Genomic DNA, 19,181 nt, shown 5'->3' on the forward strand with positions numbered 1-19,181 from the left:
ATTAATTATTATTATTGTTATTATTACATCATGCCAGCCTCAGTAGTCTTTAAATGCTGGTCACAAAACAGAACACAGCACCATGTGGCTTTTTTTTTTTAATGAAAACTTCAGCACTGCACATTCCTCTTTCAGAACTAAGGAATGAAAGGAGAAGACAAAATAAAAAGGACACCACACCAAGGTCCCCACTTCCCTTGGAAATAAAAGGCCATGAGGCTGATGTCGCTACTGGGCGCCCAAGGCACCAAGTGATACAGGCTGCCATGTTCCTTTAGCCACAGCACGCTCCATTCTCTCCCCAAGGGTGCTATTAATACTGTCACTGCTTAAGATGCTGCCTACAGAGTTTCAGGCAAGAAAGTAGCCATAATCCATGCCTACCTACTCATCAGTCTTCACTCTTAGCTTCCGGGAAACTCCAGCCATTCAAAAACATTAGGATGATGTTGGAGACAGCAATATGAGACACTTGGGGAGAGACTTTAAAAGCTACAAACCAGTGAACTACAAACCTGGTTTTTGTTTTTAAACAAAAACATGATGCCAGTTAAAAGTCTATTCAGAATAAGTGCCTCAAAAAGAAGCAGCAAATGTGTATCAAAGTTATAAAATCCTGAACATGTGACCAAATCTAAAAGTACAGCTCAGAGCTGGCTCCAGTAAACCTCTTCCTGCTTTTACACAGAGAGCATGTCCAAATCCATGGCAGTTATGATTCTGAGGAGGCTGAAATGAGGGGTACAAGCTGGCTTGTAGACACTTAAGAGGCCCATGCCCACTTACACCCATTTCCCTAATGAGGAGAAATGAATTCTTGCATTACACAAACATGCAGGGAGAAGTTGCCCACTGAGTGTCAGTTCTCAAGGAGGGGAAGGAAACACTGCCTTTAAAGATACACTTGGATACCATGGGGAAGCAATGGGTGAGTCACAAGAAGCCAACTTCCAATGTCTCTTCCAGGGCCGGCTCTTCGTAGACCCCCGGTGGCGCAGTGCGCCATGGCGCGGGGCTGGTAAGCTGGGCGCCGGCCTGGCAAGCTGGGCGCCGGCCTGGCAAGGAGGGCGCCGCGCGGAAACCAATTGCGCCCTGCGAGGGCGGGGCGGGCAGCGGAGCGATCTCCGCCCCTCAGCACCAGGGCGTGCAATCTGCTCAAGACGGCCCTGGTCTCTTCTTCCCCAATCTGACGTAGCTGGTTAGAAAACCAAATACGGCAGGATTCAGAATATGCAGGCACCCATGACTGACTGCAAGAAAAATAGTACGTTTTGAACACAAGGCCCAAAAAGGATTGTTTGAAAACAATTTGTTGACCTTCCACCAACAATTCCAAAGCCACCAGTGCTTTTGTGGCCTGCTCCACCTCCTCCCACAAGTCATGCTTTTAAAGCAAGCTTACAAGTGCATAATTATGAGATCTAGGATCTCATATCAATCCAGCTTTTGGGATGCTGCTGGTTGTGTGTGTGTGTGTGTGTGTGTTCCTTCATGTTGATTACCAATTGCAGGCATTGGTACATTAAACTAAAGGAGGCCGCCCAGGGCTCACGCAGTTCGACTGGTGTGAAAGGGGGGAAATTCCTACCTCTTCCGAACCAACTAGCATATTCATACTTGTATGAATGGGGTTTCAGGAATTCTTGATTGCAGACCACGGACACAGGGTCAGTTTCAAAAATATATATATGACAGGGTGGGGAAGAGAAGAGGAGGCAGTTACCTTACTCTATATACCTGGATCCTCCCGATTCTTCATCCGCACGCATACCACACACAAACATCCACCATAATAAAAACTAATAAAAAATCATGACTAAGAGCTCACGATGTACAAAATGTTTGGGGGGGGGTTAAAAAGGGAGAAGGCGGCAGCTGGTCAGTCCCATGTGTGCTTTTGTCACCTTCATTAGCTTAAACTGTAAACCCTGCATCCATCCCCCCCGGTGGCTCCTCTCCAGGAGGGGAGGAGGAGGAGGAGAAGTTCCACAGTAGATCAGCTGGGATGGATTTTGGTTAGGCTGCTCCGGGTTTTGGGGTTGAAGAAGGGGAGGGTGTGAATTCCGCAGTGATTAAAAAATGATGTTCAGCAGCCACCAGCAGGAGTCACAATAGCCCCTTGAGACTTCACTTTATGGCGCTGCCCTCCACGTCGGCGGCCACCTCCTCCAGTCTTCACCTGGGGGTAGAGAAAAAGAGAGAGCTCAGGTAAGGTCAAGGTGGGGAAGGCAGGATCTGAACCTCTCAACCCTAAACTGAACAGGAGGAGTGGGAATGGACAGTGTCAACCAACCATATCCAGAAGTGAAAGGCAAGGGTGGGGAACCCGTGGTCCCCCAGATGATGTTTGACTCATGGCAAAGGATGTTGGAAGTTATAGGCCAACATCTGGAATGCCACTGGTCTCCCATCCCTGGGGGAAGGAAAGAACTGAAGTTATCTTTATCCTTTCAGGTCCTATGAGCACCTTTGCAATAGGTCAAGCTTCTACCAAAGCAAGCAGGAATTCTAAAAGGAAAATTGTGAGACTTTGGAGGGGAAGGGTATGTCTTGCAAGGGTGGCCTTTTCAAAGTCCACCTTCAAATCAAGTCAAAGCAACAGAGGATGCAGAAGTACCTTGCTGCCCTCTCGGTTGTGGGGCTCTTCATCCAGGGCAGGCTGAAGGAAAGCAGCAAGGAAAGAGAAGCATAGATGAGCAGAAGGCAACAGACATCCAAGATGTTGGACAAAGATCAGCTGAGGGGAGAGCAGTCCCTTAAAAATTGCCACCAAGTGAGCACAGCAAGAGAGGAAACAAAGCACCAGCGATATAGACGGAGGCTATAACAGACCTTGCCCCCCACCCCCAAGACAAACTCTGGAGAAGAAGAGAGTAGAGCAAGGGCACCAAGAAGCCACATTTACACCCAAGATGCAAAGCAAGAAAGCAGCTCAGATTCTTTCAGAGTCCTATTCTTAGAGGGCACCCTGTAACATTTGTATAAAAGAGCATTTCTTTGCTACAATTATCATCGTAGCTGATGCTTGCAATTGCAGCATTTAAACCTCACCCCTCCAGTTTAAGGAGTTTCTAAATAATGCCAACACACACTTAAAATACAGCAAAGTGAAAAACAAAAGAGCAAAGGAACCGAGAAGATTTCACTTCAGCAGGAAGAACTTCATTTCAGAGGTTCAGCAGCCAGATGCCCCATGAAACAGGAGGCTGAGAGCGCCATCATTTGTCAAGGAGGTCCTTCTACAGCCTGTGCACAACTGCACAAGAGGTCCTTCTCTGAACTTTGCATGTCCTTACTGCACACAGCAAATACATGCACAAGGAAAGCCCAACTGATAAGCTGCAGAACAGCAGCAGGGCTCCATTGGGGAACGTTAACAATACAGTTATGGGCAAGCAGGGGCAACTGCCCAGGGCCTCACGCCAGGCCAGGCCTGCTGTTTCTGCCCACTTGGCAAGGCTCTCACCCTCCTCCCTTCCTAGAGCCACTTCACAGCCAGCCACTCACTAGCATTCAGGCACAGGACTAGGAGGTAGCAGGTGAAATCTGGCTCAGATTTGTTTACTACAAAAAACTTAAGAAGCCATAAAAGATAACTTTGGAATGGGAGGGAGGGCACAGGCATACCTGAGGCTGTTGGGCACTCGAAGGTGCTGAGGGGGCTGCTCCCAGCGAAACTGCATCATCTGCCACTGTGGGACTCGCCGTAGCCATGCCAGCCTGGGCTCCCCCTTCCTCTCGCTTGGTCAGGGGCCCCTTTTTTGTAGACTGCATCTTGATCTGCTGAGGCTTGGAGTTCATTGGAGAGTTATTTGTGGTCTGGAGTAACTGCCAGTCGAAAGGATGGTAGAGGCAAAAAAAAAAAAGAATTGTGCTTGTGTTGTTGCTTTCATTTTAAGCACAGAGTTGGTTTAAGCAAAGTTCACCTTTGACATTAAACAGGACCTCAATATGTTGAAAGAAAATGCTCTTCCCCAGGGAGACTCACTTGGCACCATCATTACACATATTTAGGCGCTAGGCTAGGGAAAGCCATTTCTCTTCTCCCAGGCCTTTGGCTAATTAAACATTCTATGGCCTTTTGAACTGGTTTGTGTGTATGTATTGTTTTGTTTGTTACAATGTTGTGTATTTTTGTGTTTTTATATTGTAAACTTCCCGGTGATCCCAAGATGAAGGGTGGTATAAATTTAATAAATTAAAGGACTAGGAATGGTGCACACACACACACACAGCAACACACCAAATCTCATTCACACCTGCACAGCTCTCTTATCTCCCACTTCCCCTGCAGTGGGAAGGGAAGTGACAACAATTTCCTCTCTGTTCTTTAAGCACTTTCTGTTTCATGTCTCTTATTCCCTGCAGTAGGGCAGGTAGGTAAAGCAGAGGTGTGATAGCAACATCTAAGCCTCGCTGGGCCATACACCAAGTCAGGATGAAAATAGTCTCATTATTTCATTATTAGTTTCATTATTATTTTTAACCCAGGTCATGCTTGAAACTGCCTTCTGTCAACGACCAGGTCCCACAAAGTTCCCAAGATCTTTTTAAAAAGTAATTTATAGAGATGGGAAGAAAGCACTTGAAGGCCAAGCAACTTGCCCTTCACCCAGAAAGGAAGCAAGGCCCACACAGCACAGACTAGGTGGCTGGGCTGGCAGAAAAGTTTCGCAAGTATTAAAAAACTTGGCCATTTGAGCAACAAATGGTTTAAAAAATAGATGGGCAAACTTCCTTCAGCAAGGGAATACAGGAATTAGTGGAGAGGAAGAAAGCTTGTTCTGTCTAGCAGGGTTATATTCAAGTCTGGGTTTAAGGTTTGTTTGTTTTTTAAAAAAATCAACTAGCAATGCTCACTCCTATCCTGAAGATAGGGTGAAATCAAAATGAAAAGGAGAACAGAGCTACTAGTGCATATGATATGGTTTCCAGTCCTCACACTGCAAACTTCAAGGAAGGTATGGAAATTCTGAGAAGCCAAGCAACTTTCCCATCATCATCTGTCAAGAAGCTCGAGTTTTCAGTAACTAACTAGAGGGAAGGGAGGTGTCTGTACCTAAGGCATGCAGAAACTTGGAGAACCCATGTCCCGTTGTACCCCAAAAGCTCTGTTACCTTGGTGATGGTACCCACAGCTTTGGTACGCCCTTCACGGAAAACCAGCCGCTGGTCTATGTGCAGGTACTCCGGGGTCTTGATGAAGCGGAAGTGCACGGTCGCCTTGTCTCCTGTGCGTAGACAGTCTTTGTCCATACTGAGGATAGTGGCTGTCTGGCGAATGCTGCCACAATGCACTGTGAACAGTAAGATTCTCACTGGCACTCAAACTGCAACAAGTGGACAAATCTCAGTAGCACAGGATACCCTGAACTGCCACCAGCTATGCTGCTGCATGCAGATGCTGCTAAATTCACAATACAAGCACCTTACGAATCCATGTTTGTCATCAGGTATATTCCATTTCGAGCGAAGAGGCAACGTCAAAAGATAATCTATGTACATAGCACTAATCTGCTCAGCAAGCCAGCCCTACCTCCATGCCTCACAACTTCTATAGGGAAGGCTACAGAGGCCAGATGCAACTCTTCTATAGCCATCCACTGAACCCATAGCTCAAGTGGGATTTTTATGAAGGTGCAAGTCAAGCACCCCTGGTGACAGATCCCATAAGAGCCTTCTATCACTTCCCAAATTGGATCCACAAGGAATTGCTTTCTCTTTCAGCCCTCTTGTGGTTGCTGCTCCTCGTAAATTTGTCGGTAACAGAACTTAAACGACGCAACCACAAATTAGATACCCAGGGCCAAGGCAGGAGGAGTGTGTAAGGGGCAAAAAAAAAGCCTACACGTACCCATCGCCTGATAACGTGGACTGATGGTGGTAGGATGATGCAGAACCAGAATCTCAGCTTCAAATTCCCAAGACGCTTGAGGATTTAATCGGGGAGACACCATCACCATGCCTTTCCGGATAGAGGAGCGCTTGATCTGAAAGTGCAACAATTTTAAAGCATAATTTAGCAATAAATTCACTTAGGCTGATTTTTTTTAAAAAGAAATATATATATTTTCCTAGCATTTTACAGATGAAAGAGTAGATAAGCCTCTTTTGGGATGGAATGGGATGCCCATCCAGTCAAACATAGTGCTGAGCATGAGTTTTACAAAGGTGTTGGGAGAAACATGAGAATGAAATAATTTCAAAAGAAAAATACTTCAAGGGATGGTTTTGGTCTGCACAAAATTGCTTTCCTTAAGGGATGTTGTCAGATTTTCTTACAAGCTGTCCTTCCTTCATCCCCTATGATTACAAACTTCAGTCCCAGACACACTTATGTTGCCTAAATGATGCAGTTTGAATGCTAGCTTTAAGTTGGAGAAATTACAAATGTCCATCCTTCATGGATGTAGAGAAGTTGGGATGCAATAGTGAAAGTATTCCTTTGGCTTTCTCTCTGCCAAACCAATGACTCACTTAAAAGCACAATGTCCACTGCTACCTTTAGACAAGTTTAGTCCTAGCATGCCTTTGCAATATTAGACCCTGCAAATAAAACCTGCTCTCAGCCCCATATATTAAGCCTGACAAGTTGCAATCCTAAAAACAATGACTAGGGAGAAAACTACATCTGAATGCAGAAGGAGTTGATTCCATTGCCCAAGGATGAAGACAGATGTGATTAACAGCTGGATTTCATATGTCCCAAACATGAAGAATCAGCCACCATATGTTTCTCAGCAGCAGTTCTGGGTGCAACAGGAAACCAGCCAAGCACCTAACAGAACCCCATCTGTATGTCTGCTATCTCCTCCCACATTCTACCTTAAAACTGTGACGAAATGACACCATTTAAGGCGGCTCAAAAACCAGCACTAATATTCTCTTACCCCACAACCCTATTTTATTTACCATCTAGTCTGATGAAGATTTCTAGAGAACTTAAAAGCTTGCAAGTTATTTTATAGCATTAGGGATTGCCCACATGTGGATTTTGGAATTTTTTCTTATGGGCCAATGCAACTACCGGTGGCTTTACTTTTTGTGCAATCTTGAGTAAACATTCTCATAATTGCAGTGACAGTTTCCCCCCAAAAAAACACGTCATTTTCTCCCAACAGAAAAGCAATGGATGGAATACCCTTGGCCAATGAAGTCCACACACACCTTCTTCAGAGCAAAGGAAGCAGTCTGTCCTCCTCGAACCTCTTTGACGGGCATGCGCTTGCGGTGGATGGACTTCACAGCAATGGGCAAGAAGTTACCCAGAGGGTCTGGGCCGAGCAGCAAGGTGTCATTTAACTTGATCAGGCCTCTAAGTGTTGTCCCAGACACCACTGTCCCTACACCCTGCATCAGGGAGAAGTGGAAAAGGCAAATGAATTAGTCACAATGGTAGAGCAACAGCAGAATCAAGCCAACATCCCCATTCCTTCCTCCTCTTGGAAAAAAATTAGACTGAAGTGAGACTCTCAGCACCACTCTCCTTACTGGAACAGAGTACGTGTCATCTATCTGGAATTCTGCAGGCTCCTCTTCCCTGTAACTGGTCCTTGGAGACAGGAGATTGAGAAACATCTTAAGCAATTCCAGGTTCTCACCGGTGACATTGGAAATCTGGAATATTGGGCACATCCTAATTGGAACAAAGAGAGATGGTGGAACATAAGAGTTATTCACAGTTCTAAGTTAGGTTGATCTTAATACTTGCAAGACATCACATGTGCTGGTCGGAATGTTCAATATCAGAAGGAAAATTCCCTACAGGAAAGTACTAGCTGTAGTACCCTTAACACTACACTAGCGACATTCAGTTAAATAACTTTATCTACTGTACTTCTGTTTTTTCCTGGGATGGCAGCAAAAGTGCCCACTCAACTGGAGAGTCATCTTGCATGGTCAGCTTCCTTTGAAAATCACACGCTCTAGATCAGATGTAATATTTATGTTTTTAGCTCCTACAATTTTACTCTTTCCCCCCCTCTCTCATCAGCAGTTGGGACCAAGTCATTAAGAGAATGGTCCAGCAGACATGCCAACCACTATCAGTTGTCCAGGATATTTCAAGAAAAGGACAGACCTAACACAATGCTAGCTGCCAACCTCATGCAACTGTTCACTTCCTTCATTTATCCCAGCTTTCCAGTATGGCTTATCTTCTGATCCATAAATACGACATCCACATTTTGCGGTGGCGGCAGGGGTGGGTGGGTGTCTCATGCAATAGATCAGCAGCAGACTCCTGTCCAGACTTCTTGCAAGGCCATTCACTTTAGCCTCTACAAACATGCAGGGCCATTTCTTTTCTGCTCCTAACCATCACCCCCCATTCCCCCAAGTCCTCTGCTTGCTTTCATCCTTGCACCAATTGTGGATGCCAGAAATGGATTCAAAGCAACAGAGGCAACTCCACATGGTTTCATTAAAATTTGACCTTCGCATTTCCCACTCACTGGCAAGGAAAACAAACTAATATATGTGGCAAAAAGAAAGATGATTCCAGAAGTCCACTGTAACTCCAGTCCTGGCCATTTCTACCATCCATCTCCACCTCTTTGCATGCATTTCTTAAGCAGAAACCTGGATATTCTGTTTTGAATCTGCCCAACAGTACTAAAGGTGCAGATCCCACCAATTCAGGATCCTTGCCATTTAGCCTGTAAACATATTCCACATCTTTGTTGCAAATTCCTTATACTGTAACTGGAAAAGGGCCTGTTTGTGCTCCCAACCAGTTATCATCCCAGAAGAGTATTGGGGTCAAAGTTCTAAGCCAGGGGTCCCAAGACTTACCCGCCTTTGGGGCGGTGGCCGCTGCGCCGATCGCGCGGCGGGCCGGAGGGCGGGGGAGTGTGCGCGCGGCGGGCCGGAGGGCGGGGGAGTGTGCACGCGGCGGGCCGGAGGGTGGGGGAGTGCGCGCCAGTGCGCATGCGCAAACCCATTTACTGGCGCGGTGGCGCGCTTCCAGGCCGGAAAAATTGCCAAAAATTGTTTGTGCGCATGCGTATGGGCCTCCCCCGACCCGGAAGTGCACCTCCCCCGACCCGGAAGTGCACCAGAAATGACCTCTTCTGGGTCGGGAGAGGCCCATACGCATGCGCAGAAACGATTTTCGGCGATTTTTTTCAAATCTGGAAGCACGCCGCCTCGCAGCGCGCCGCAAGAGCGGGCGGCGGGGGTCGTCACGGGCCGGATTGGGAGGCCAATTGGGCCGCATCTGGCCCGCGGGCCGTAGTCTGGGGACCCCTGTTCTAAGCCCATGTTCTAAGCAGGCAAAGAGTGGTCCACTTTGTTTTCATTTCTGTCACCTTTCTGAGCTGAAGTTGGAGGCAGTAACGATGACATCATCTTTGCTCTGGACCAGGACAGGGATCTTTCTGCATCCTGGGGACTTCAGAAGTCGTTGCAACAGCTTCAGGGTTTCTTGATGAATAAAATGGAGAGGATTAGATCAATACGTGGGTTTGCCACATTCGCAACCTGAAGATTATGTTACCCAAGGTTAACGTAACCCGAGGGTCCACTGTGTGTCCTCATATGTAAAACCACAGAATTCAAAGAGGGTGTACTTTCTTTTCCCCATGATTGTATGTATGTGTGAGCAAGCTGGGATGTTGTTACAGATGCCAGCTTCCTAGGATTTTAAATTTAAAAGGAAAGCTATTTAAGTATCAAGAACATATAAGTGAACATGCAGGAGTCTTTGACACAAAAGGGTTAGTGAAATCGGGCTTTAGAGGTTGTAGTATGGGGCTTCTTGTGCCCTTAACAGATACTTTCTCTCTCCATGTCTGGATGTTGACCACACATTGACAAACCTTCCCCAGTCTGACACCTCCAGATTTCTGGATTACCACCCCCCCCATTATGGACCATTGGCCATATCAACCAAGGATGATGGGAGCCATAGTAAATGCATCTGGTGGGCACCAGGATATTGATCTGAAAAACAAGCCAGCTATTACAGCTAGTATGTATTGAATTTCCATTGCTATTCTAACTGTAGAAGTTGTCACGCTAAGCCTCGGAGAGAGAAATAAGTTCAGTCTTGCTACTAAGAAGCTATCAAAAGATTACATACAATCCAGAATTTTGCATAGGCTTTTCTGTACCACGCATCCTGTGACAATTTCAGGAAGCCTGCAGGGAGACCATGAAATCCAGCTCTTATGACTGGAAGGCTATTGTTTTCACAAGAAATAACTAGGGTGTGTTTTTTGCTTGTGAACTAGTGGTTTAATTTTGTTTGCTTACAAAGCTAGCGGTGCTAGCAGAGCTTTGAAAAGATGTCCAATTCTAGCCAAACCCTTGTCTAAAAATTTGCCCCTGGTGGTAGATTCCATGTCTAATTGTTTGTTGTGCTAGATGCTCCTCTAAGACAAGAGTTTGTCTTTGCCAGAATAAAGTGATTCCCCCACAAATGCTTACTGTTATGATGAGGAGTGAAAAACAAGTTGTGCACATGAAAGATGGGTGCCAAAAGGTATGGAACATCATGTACACATTTTACAAGTGCCTGCTTTGAAGCACACCAAATGCTAGGACCGCCTGACCAATTCTCAAATTTCCATTTTCTACTGCAGTGCTAGCTGCACATTGCAGGGGTTCCTTGGTCACCTTGTGCAGCAAGTAACAGAAAAGCCATTAATTGCAGCACCATAAGACCAGGGGTCTCTTGAATAGAAGCCCACACATTTTGAATGAGCTTGGTAGCAAACCATTTGCTCTCTTGCTTTCCACTGTGCAGTCCCAAAGTGCATGCCTTTTCTATTTGATGGCCAACATCTGCCACTAGTGATCATCTTTGTGGACCTCTTCTCTTGGAAGTGCATAATTACATACAGGGGAGAAGGCAATAATATTTCCTAAGCAGTCATTTTGGTTGCACAGTTTATGGCTATTGGCCACAATAGCTAAATGGTTTCTCAGTGTTCAGGGATACCGTCATAGCTGCCAAGTTATCCCTTTTTTTAAGGGAAATTCAATTATGCTGAATAGGCTTCCTCGTGAGAAAAGGGGAAACTTGGCAGCTATGGATACCGTGTAACTGAACATCAGTTGCAGGAGGGGAGACAGCAGGGAAGAGTTGCTGCTTTCGCTTCAGGAAGCACCGTGTTGGGCCCTGTGGGGAACAGGCTACACTAATTGGTTCTTTCATGACCCTAAGAACCAGGAAGTGAACAGATGCAAAAAGTATAAATCTCAGTTGCCTTCTCTTTCCTGTAAGCTTATTTACAGCAATTGGGGGAAGAACACAAGTCAAAACATTGCTTTTGAGCAGCTTCACAGTTGCAAAATAATTGTTTTAGAACTGCTGATATGACAGTTTTAAGAGACCAGCTACAGCGAATAAATTGTATGTCAAATAAGTCTCAACGAGTAAGAAGCACTGCAGGCCAGGAATTGGGAGATGGCTAGAAAGAAGAGTTTGCTTAAACAGCTCCTTAATAGTCTGAAGACACTACCAAAACAGATGGCAAACACTTCATGGGAGAGAGAAGCTGTTTGCGCCATCTTCAGTTTATTTTATTTATATACCACCCTTCACCCCACAATTACAGGGCAGTTTACAGGCAAATACCTTGGAGAATGTTGGCAGGACACATGTCAATCTTGGTCACCACCACAAAGACTGGGACGTTGAGTGCTAATGCAAGGCCCAGGTGCTCCTTGGTCATCCCAACAATTCCTGCATTGCTGCCAACCTGTATCAAGGAAAAGCACAATGAAGTGGGGAGTGGGGGAGGCAGGCAGAATTTTAAGTCTCTGTCTAGATATATGGCTGCGACTTTGCTGGGCATCATAACGCAGATGCCAGAAGAGAAGGGCAAGAGGTCAATTTTTAATAAATTATGAGAGCAATGGTTCTATCTAATACTGTTGTCCCACTAGCACAACAGACTTCTATTTGTGCAACGGAGCTTCTCTTTCCTCTCCTCCCAATTCAGCCCCCTTGTACAGCTTCAAAACCTGCTCCAGACGGTTGCAGGACTTCTGCTCACACAGCATTGAACAGAAGCCCAGTACTCTTACAATAAAGTAAGAGCTAATTCAGACATTAGCACTTGCCACTCTTGGAATAACGTTGCTGGTATGTTCTATGGTGTGCAAAGTAAACCAGAAAGGCTTATTATTTCCTACTGCTTCACCAGGACAATGTCAAGAACTGATGGAAGAGGAATCCTGGGTCCTATTCCCAGAATCCTCTCAGGAAAAGCCATGGTGGAATAGGTTATCAACTAAATTTTTCCCAGTTCATGCCAATCAAAAAATCACTTTAAAAAACCATTGCATTTGCAGGTGACATTGTGTCAGAGCTAGCTTTCCTGTGGGTGCATGCCCACTACCTCCTTCTCCTAGCATTGCCAAGAATGGCTAGTACAATCTCCTCCAAAATAAGTGTCATAACTAGAGCTCTACTTCTCTGCTTTGCTGCAGGGAAGCCAGTGACGCTATTCAGATGATGTTCCCAGCCTCCCTGGCTTATGAAGTCAGGGACTAGCATTGGGGCCAAGCACTCCTCCCCAACTCTTCTTCCTCACATCACATGCCAGCTTCACCACAAAGCTCCTGGTGAAGCCAAAATTCTCAATTACAGCCAACCCCCGATTTGTGTGTGGGGGGGTGTTATGTTCCAGGTCATTGCACACTTGCATGAAATCACATGCAATGGATACACCCTGCTCCGCTCCCCACCCCCCATTTTGGTGACATCTTTCTTGATCACTTCCAGGGCCGGCACTGTGTGTATGTGCACGGTCGCATGCATATTGGTCGTGCCTAAAATGGGTGTTCCCCGTACCTCCAAACTGGAGAACTCTGGTTTAATGTCAATTAACAAAACTGGAAAATAATCTAGCATCACAATCTAGGGATAGGAAACCTATGACCTTCCAGATGCTCTTGAACTCCAACTCTCATCACCACCACTAGTGATGTTAAATTCTCGAAAATAATCTTTTGGAGAATATTCTCAAGAATATTCTCGATTAATGAGAATATTGTACCTTTGAATGGCACTGCAAAAACCAGTTACTGGCACTGAATAAAAATATAGAAACATCAACTGTTTAAATCAAGGCCAGCTCACATGCTGTTACACATAATTGTATAGGCCTAGGTACTTTAAGTGTAGAAAGCATTAAAACTTTCTGTAAAAAAAAAAAAAATTAAAAAAATCACACTGTATAGAATTGCTAAGATAAGGTCACACCAAAATAGAAAAAAAGGCTATTACAAATAGTTGAAATACATACGAATTCAAATGTTCATCAAATTAAATGAATAGCATTTTTAAAACTAAAAAATAATAATAATGTTTTCTGTAGCTCACATTTCAGAACTGCCAATGGTGAATGACACAATGTCCAGTAATGTAACTGGATCAAAAAAAAACATTCATTACTTACATTGGCAATATCACAGCTTGACTTATTATTTACCAGATTTTTAAAATGTGGGTTGCAAAACTGGTTCTTACATTAGAATTTACCGTTCATGGAAAATATTCTCTGGAGAATTTTCTAGCAGAGAATACTGTCAAGAATATTCTCACATCACCTCTCTAATCACCACCCACCAACCATGTTGGCTGGGGCGAATGGACTTGGGAATCCAACAAGATCTGGAGGGCCACAGGTTTTCCTTTTCCTGACATATGCCATGCTTGATGAAGCTGGGAACAATGTCTCAACTGAGCCACTATCTCAGAGTGTATCAACTACCCCTTAATGTCATTCTGTAAGCATGTCATCAAGTGGCAGGCTGTGGCTCTTATTGATAAGAAAGGTTGACATGGAATACTGACCCATGAACAGAAAACTAACTAAAGAATTTCTAAACCACTTCATCTCCTCACAAGGAGTCTGTAGTTTAGACTACTTGCCAATAAATCTGAGAATTCTTTGTTTATGTGACTGAAGCACACATACTCCAAAACCAAAAACAGGAATGTGCCACAATGGGAGGAATAGTTTGCCTCTCATGGTTGCGGAAAGAAATCCACTGATACAGATAGAACCTGAGACAAGTTGTGTTAAGCCACTATGGCAGAATTAGGTGTCCTCACAGTGCAGAAAAAAAATATTTGTTGTTGTTGCAACTGCTGCTGCTGCTGGGAGAGGAGGGAGACCAGCAAGGACAAATGTCAAATTAAGTTCTGGAAACAGGTACCGAACCTTGAATGCTTTGCACACATGACAATATCTTTGACACCCTGACACATGGGCAGGGGGCACTTCAGAAAGAGCTTTTCTGAACTTCATGGTGTTTTTGCTAAGAGCATTTACTTATGTAGAAGCTCGCACCTGTATCTGACGCATGAGCATGAATGGAGAACTCAGTTCAATCCTTAACATAGGCCATAAATCACCCTCAGATAGGCAAAAGAGGAATGTGGTGAATCACAATAAACAGTCCTCCAAGCAGTTTGTTCCCAACCTTGAAGCCTCCAACATTCTACAGTGGGAAATCACCACTTACTGAGAGTGAAATGACCCATGGCCCAAACTAACTTCTGAGCTCCTGATCACAATTTAACAGTGGGAATTCTAGCCTATATTGTTTTCATTAATTCCTTAACTCTCCAACAAAAAAGATGGGAAAGTGCTGTGGATGTTAAGAGCCCCTTGCTGCTACTGACACCCCACCACCATGGCACAGCTTACCATTAGCATGCAGAAGTCAGGTAGGTGCCCAGTCATGCCAAAGACTGTAGTCTTCAGGTACTTCTCGTGCCCAGCCAGGTCAATGAAGGTTATGACCTTTGTTGACTTCTCACAAATCTTAGTCCACTCCAGACTTCCACCGTGGCTATCAGGCTTGTTCACTACATTGCCCTCACTGTCAAAGCCCAATATGTCATTGCCCACGCTGCTAGTACGGCCCGATTCGATCTCGTGCTTGTGGCGGAAAAGCTTTTGCCGGGCAAAGCCACGTCCATTGTCCAGCTCACCATGGGTGAGGACACCCAGCAGCGTGCTCTTCCCTGCGTCCACATTGCCAACCACGGCTACCCTGTAGGAAGGCAAAAGGAAGCCATCAGAATGTCAGCGGTCATGTGCAATCTCTGAATAAGGCTAAAACCCTTTAAAAAGGAGTAAAAGACAGGACTAGAGCTAGAAGGGAATAGGAATCGGAAGCTGTCCCGTACAGGGGTCAAACTTGCCACCTTGGCATTATCAGCACCATGCTCTAACCAACTGAGCTATCCAGGCTTACACATAGTAGCTATCCAGGCTTACACTCCTTTCATTCAGATACTGCTTGATCAGCCAAGTATGTGCGTAAGATCCTAACCACTGGCTTGTAAACAAAGCATAGAGGAAAGGAAAGTTAATTAGTAAGGAGAGGCAGAGTCACTCCCATAGCCAAACCAGAGTTTCCAGCTTCTCACCACTACGTGTGCAGGTTACAGAAGTGAGTTTCATGCTGACAAACACTCCTTCTACCTATCTCCTTACCTGACCTCCAGGAAATCGTTGTCACCCACCCGCTTCCGCACCAGGTAGTCACGCACTTTGCCTCCTGCCTCTTGGTGCTCCCGTAAGAGGATCACATCTGCATCTATTTGCTCGGCCATGCTCTTCACAGTGGCATAGGATGCTTCCATATCTGCATCACTGAGCCCGTACTCAGTCCCATCTAATATAGGCACGGGGAAGAAATAAGAAAGAGCTGCTTCAAATGTTTTGTCAGACCGTGAGTTACTTTGTCATTAATGTAACCTCACCAGGGTCTTGCCACAGATGGGCTGGGCAAGGAAATAAAGAATCCATTTTAATTTCAAATGTTTATGCAATGCAATGCATCAAGCTGTTCATTTAGCCCTATTTCTCCAGGCTAAACAGCGCCAACCTCAAAAGTTTGGAAGGAAAGGTGGGATGTACAAGAGTCAATTGTGCTACCCTCTTCAAAACCTTGGTTCCATTAGTTGAAGACACAGCAAGAAGGTCATTACCTAATCCCGCACCCTATCTAGATGTAACCAAGATGCCCTCCAGATGTTTTGGACCACTGTTGCCATCAGACTCAGCCAGCATAGTCAATGGTCAGGGATGATGGGGGCTGTAGTTCACAAGATGTGGTTGACTCCTCTTACCCTAACCCATTAAATGCTGATAATAGTAGAGAAACTTATGCTGGTGCAAATCTAACATTTGCTACACTCCCCCCCCCCACCCTGTTTCTTTGAAGACTGAGCAGACTGATATCACCTGAGCCAAGAACACCAATGCCAAAACCACCATTCACTTCAAAGGCAGCAAACCCCTTTAATCTTTTACATTGGGTGGTGGGAGTAAAGAAAAGTAAATATGTAGCACTACCAAAACAAAACACCCCAATTAGAGGAAAAACATCAACTGCTCTAAACATTTTCAACTTGCTTTACGGAAAAAGCCCATGACTGCATGCAATGCTAAGCTAAGCCAGGGCTTAGCAACAACAACCAAACATGCAGCTACCCAGAGTGAAAACTGTGGCTGCTTTGCTCCTCCACTGGTCCTGCTGCTGTTTCACTACTCAGAGCCAAACCATTGGGCTTACTGTTACATGCAAACCCAAACTTGAGGTTTTCCACACACTCAACAAACAGTGAACTTATTGTAACCAAGATTTGCTCTTGGTTTACCATTCACAGTTTGTTTGGGGGAAAACAAACAATTCACTAGCTGCTAGAATTATGCTCAGATCATATGAAGCACTCATTCATGGTTGAATTTAGCCATAACCGTATTGAGTCCATCCTGGGATTGTGAGAATAGTACACATCGGCAGCGCACAGTAACAAAGGGATTTCTGTGCCAGCCTCTCTGGGAAAGTGGTGCTCTTGAGCATATGGTTTGGAACAGATCATTCAAATTATGGTTTAATAGCAGAGAAGCTAAAACACATCCCTTCTTTACCCCACATGTCATTTGAATGGGCTATACTTATTCAAAACACAGGTTAGCATTGTTTACTGAAAGCAAATAGTTACTACTAGGCATATGTGGCTAAAGCTAACATGCAACACAGCTGCATGCAGGAATTTATTTGTTATGGAAGAAAGGCTTTTAACTCTTGAGATCTAATATACTAACTGTCCCATCCCACAAACCCTATACATCAAGCAATAGCTGCTTCTGTTGAAACCACTATAGCATCTTTAGCTTGGCTTGTGGTATTGAAGGAGGAAACCATGCTCACCTGATCCTTGTCCAATGACATAGATGGTCTCCCCGCATCCTTCATCCATCCTCTCCCACATCTGCCGCAGCAAGCTGTCATACTGCTCTGATGTTGGGCTCACCATTACTAGCTGAAAATAAACCAGGTGTCTGTGTTAAACATCCTGATATGGGGGAGGGGCCCAAAATCACTGGCACTAGTAGATGATTTTCTAGAGACCACATTCTCTCAAATTGTTTATGAACTGTTTTTCAAGAAGTTCATAATTATGAGACTCAGCTTATACTCAAAAGATACATACTCCGGTCCTTTTGGGGTGGGGATAGGGGCTTATGACACGGGGGGGTGGGAAGGGTTGATATGACACCAAGGAGCCACCAAGTATAAAGGGAAATTCAGAAAGCTTAGCAAAAGCAGTGTGAAGAAGGCTGACAAGTGTGTGTGTGTGTAATCATTCTAAATACACTGAAGATCAAACAAATCCTTAGTAATGTAAAAAATATTCTGCTGCTTTGTGATGGCTTATAACAAAAAATAAACTCAAGGTACTCTTATTTTATTAATAACTTAGATCACATGAAAAGCCACTCCACTTTTCCCTATGACTTCCATTTACCCACAACTGCAGAGGTCACACAAATAAAAATAAAAATTGTAAAGCACAACAGCCCCAGATGCCTAAACTTACAAAATGGTCCATCATCAGTTTTCATGGATACTCTGCTCTGAGATTTTGTCCCTTTTGAGCATGTCACATGATGCCCATCCAGCAGGTTAATAGCAGTCATGCAGGTATCGCTGCCCATTCTTTTGTTTAAACATTGCCCCTCATTCCACTTCAGGGTAGTACTACAGAACATAAAGGCTATCCCTAAACTTCACCCACAACAGCTGTTTAACAATTTCAACTTTAACTTTTGTTTTTTAAGCAATGCACTAAAAAGATAAGCGAGAAGCTTGAACTTTGCACTTAGAAGGGCTGTATTAACACAGCACGAGGGTGTTGTTGTTGTTGCTGCTGCTGCTGCTGCTGTGGAAACTACAAACAGGGAAACAACTTCAGCTGAAACCCTACATACGCTTAAACCGGGAGTAAGCCTCGCGGAAATGAATGGAACTTATTTCTGAGCAGGCATTATTTACAGGGCTGGGCTGCGGGGCTCCTATCCTAAACGTGGAGTAAGCCCCACTGAAAACGGAGGGCCTTACTTGCGAGTAAGCCTGTTTACGCTTCCCCCCCCTTTCTCGTCCCCGTCTGAATCCATTTTCGCGTGCCACGTACACCAGCCCGTACCCTTGGAGCTGCCGTCGCCGCCCCTTGGCGACACTCTCGCCCTACTTGTGCCTCAGGACTCGGAGGGGGGAAGCCGGCCTCTCGTCGCCTCAGGAGGGAGCGTCGGCAAGGGGCGTGAAGAGGGCCCGGGGTACCCGCTCCGCGCTCCTTCAAAGGGGATGAACGAAGTGCCCGGAAGGACAAGGGGAGGCACCGCCGCCAGAACGAACGGAGCCGGTCGGAGAGAGAGGGAAGTGCCGGAGCTACCTCCGGGCGCGTGAGGGGGACCGGAGGCGCCAGGATCCGGAGTCCGGGATGACGGGGCCCTCGGTCTCCGCTGCCCATCGGCCGCCGGGCCTACCTTGCTGGTGAGGTCGAGCTCGGGCTCCCCATTGAGCACCTCGCCGTCCTCGCTGCAGTCCGAGTCCGCAACGCCCCGGTGGAACCTGGAAGAGGCCGCCACTGCCCCGCCGTGAGATGCGGGCTCCGGGGCGAACATAGAGGCCGGCACCGGCGAGCCCCCCATCGGGGAGCGACTTCGCTCCGTCGCCATCTTGGCAGCCCCGGCCTCCTTCTCCTGCCTCATTAGCATAGGCCCCGCCCACCCCGCGTCGACCAAGCAAGGAACCCGCCGAGCTCCGCCCCGAACGAGCCTGTTTAATAATTTAGTACCCTGTTGACCAATCGGGCAGCAGCGCTATTAATAATTGCTGTATTGCTATGACAACCCGCAGCTAGA

At 45.7% G+C, this 19,181-nt stretch overlaps 1 protein-coding gene across 1 annotated transcript; it reads right to left on the reverse strand.

Moving 5' to 3' along the window:
• Positions 1 to 4: 4 nt before the first annotated feature.
• On the reverse strand, positions 5 to 19,028 carry GTPBP1 (GTP binding protein 1). Its single transcript, XM_035128415.2, has 12 exons — positions 18,804 to 19,028; positions 17,188 to 17,299; positions 15,462 to 15,642; positions 14,667 to 15,015; positions 11,582 to 11,705; positions 9,309 to 9,423; positions 7,492 to 7,636; positions 7,168 to 7,350; positions 5,855 to 5,990; positions 5,119 to 5,297; positions 3,628 to 3,828; positions 5 to 2,179 (listed from the first exon to the last, which is right to left on the reverse strand). Exons 1-12 carry the CDS (start codon positions 19,026 to 19,028, stop codon positions 2,087 to 2,089), a joined length of 2,043 nt encoding a protein of 680 aa, XP_034984306.1. The 3' UTR covers positions 5 to 2,086.
• Positions 19,029 to 19,181: the final 153 nt, after the last annotated feature.

This window comes from Zootoca vivipara, chromosome 10 (genome assembly GCF_963506605.1).
Source record: "Zootoca vivipara chromosome 10, rZooViv1.1, whole genome shotgun sequence".
In the NCBI taxonomy this organism is placed as follows: Eukaryota; Metazoa; Chordata; class Lepidosauria; order Squamata; family Lacertidae; genus Zootoca; species Zootoca vivipara.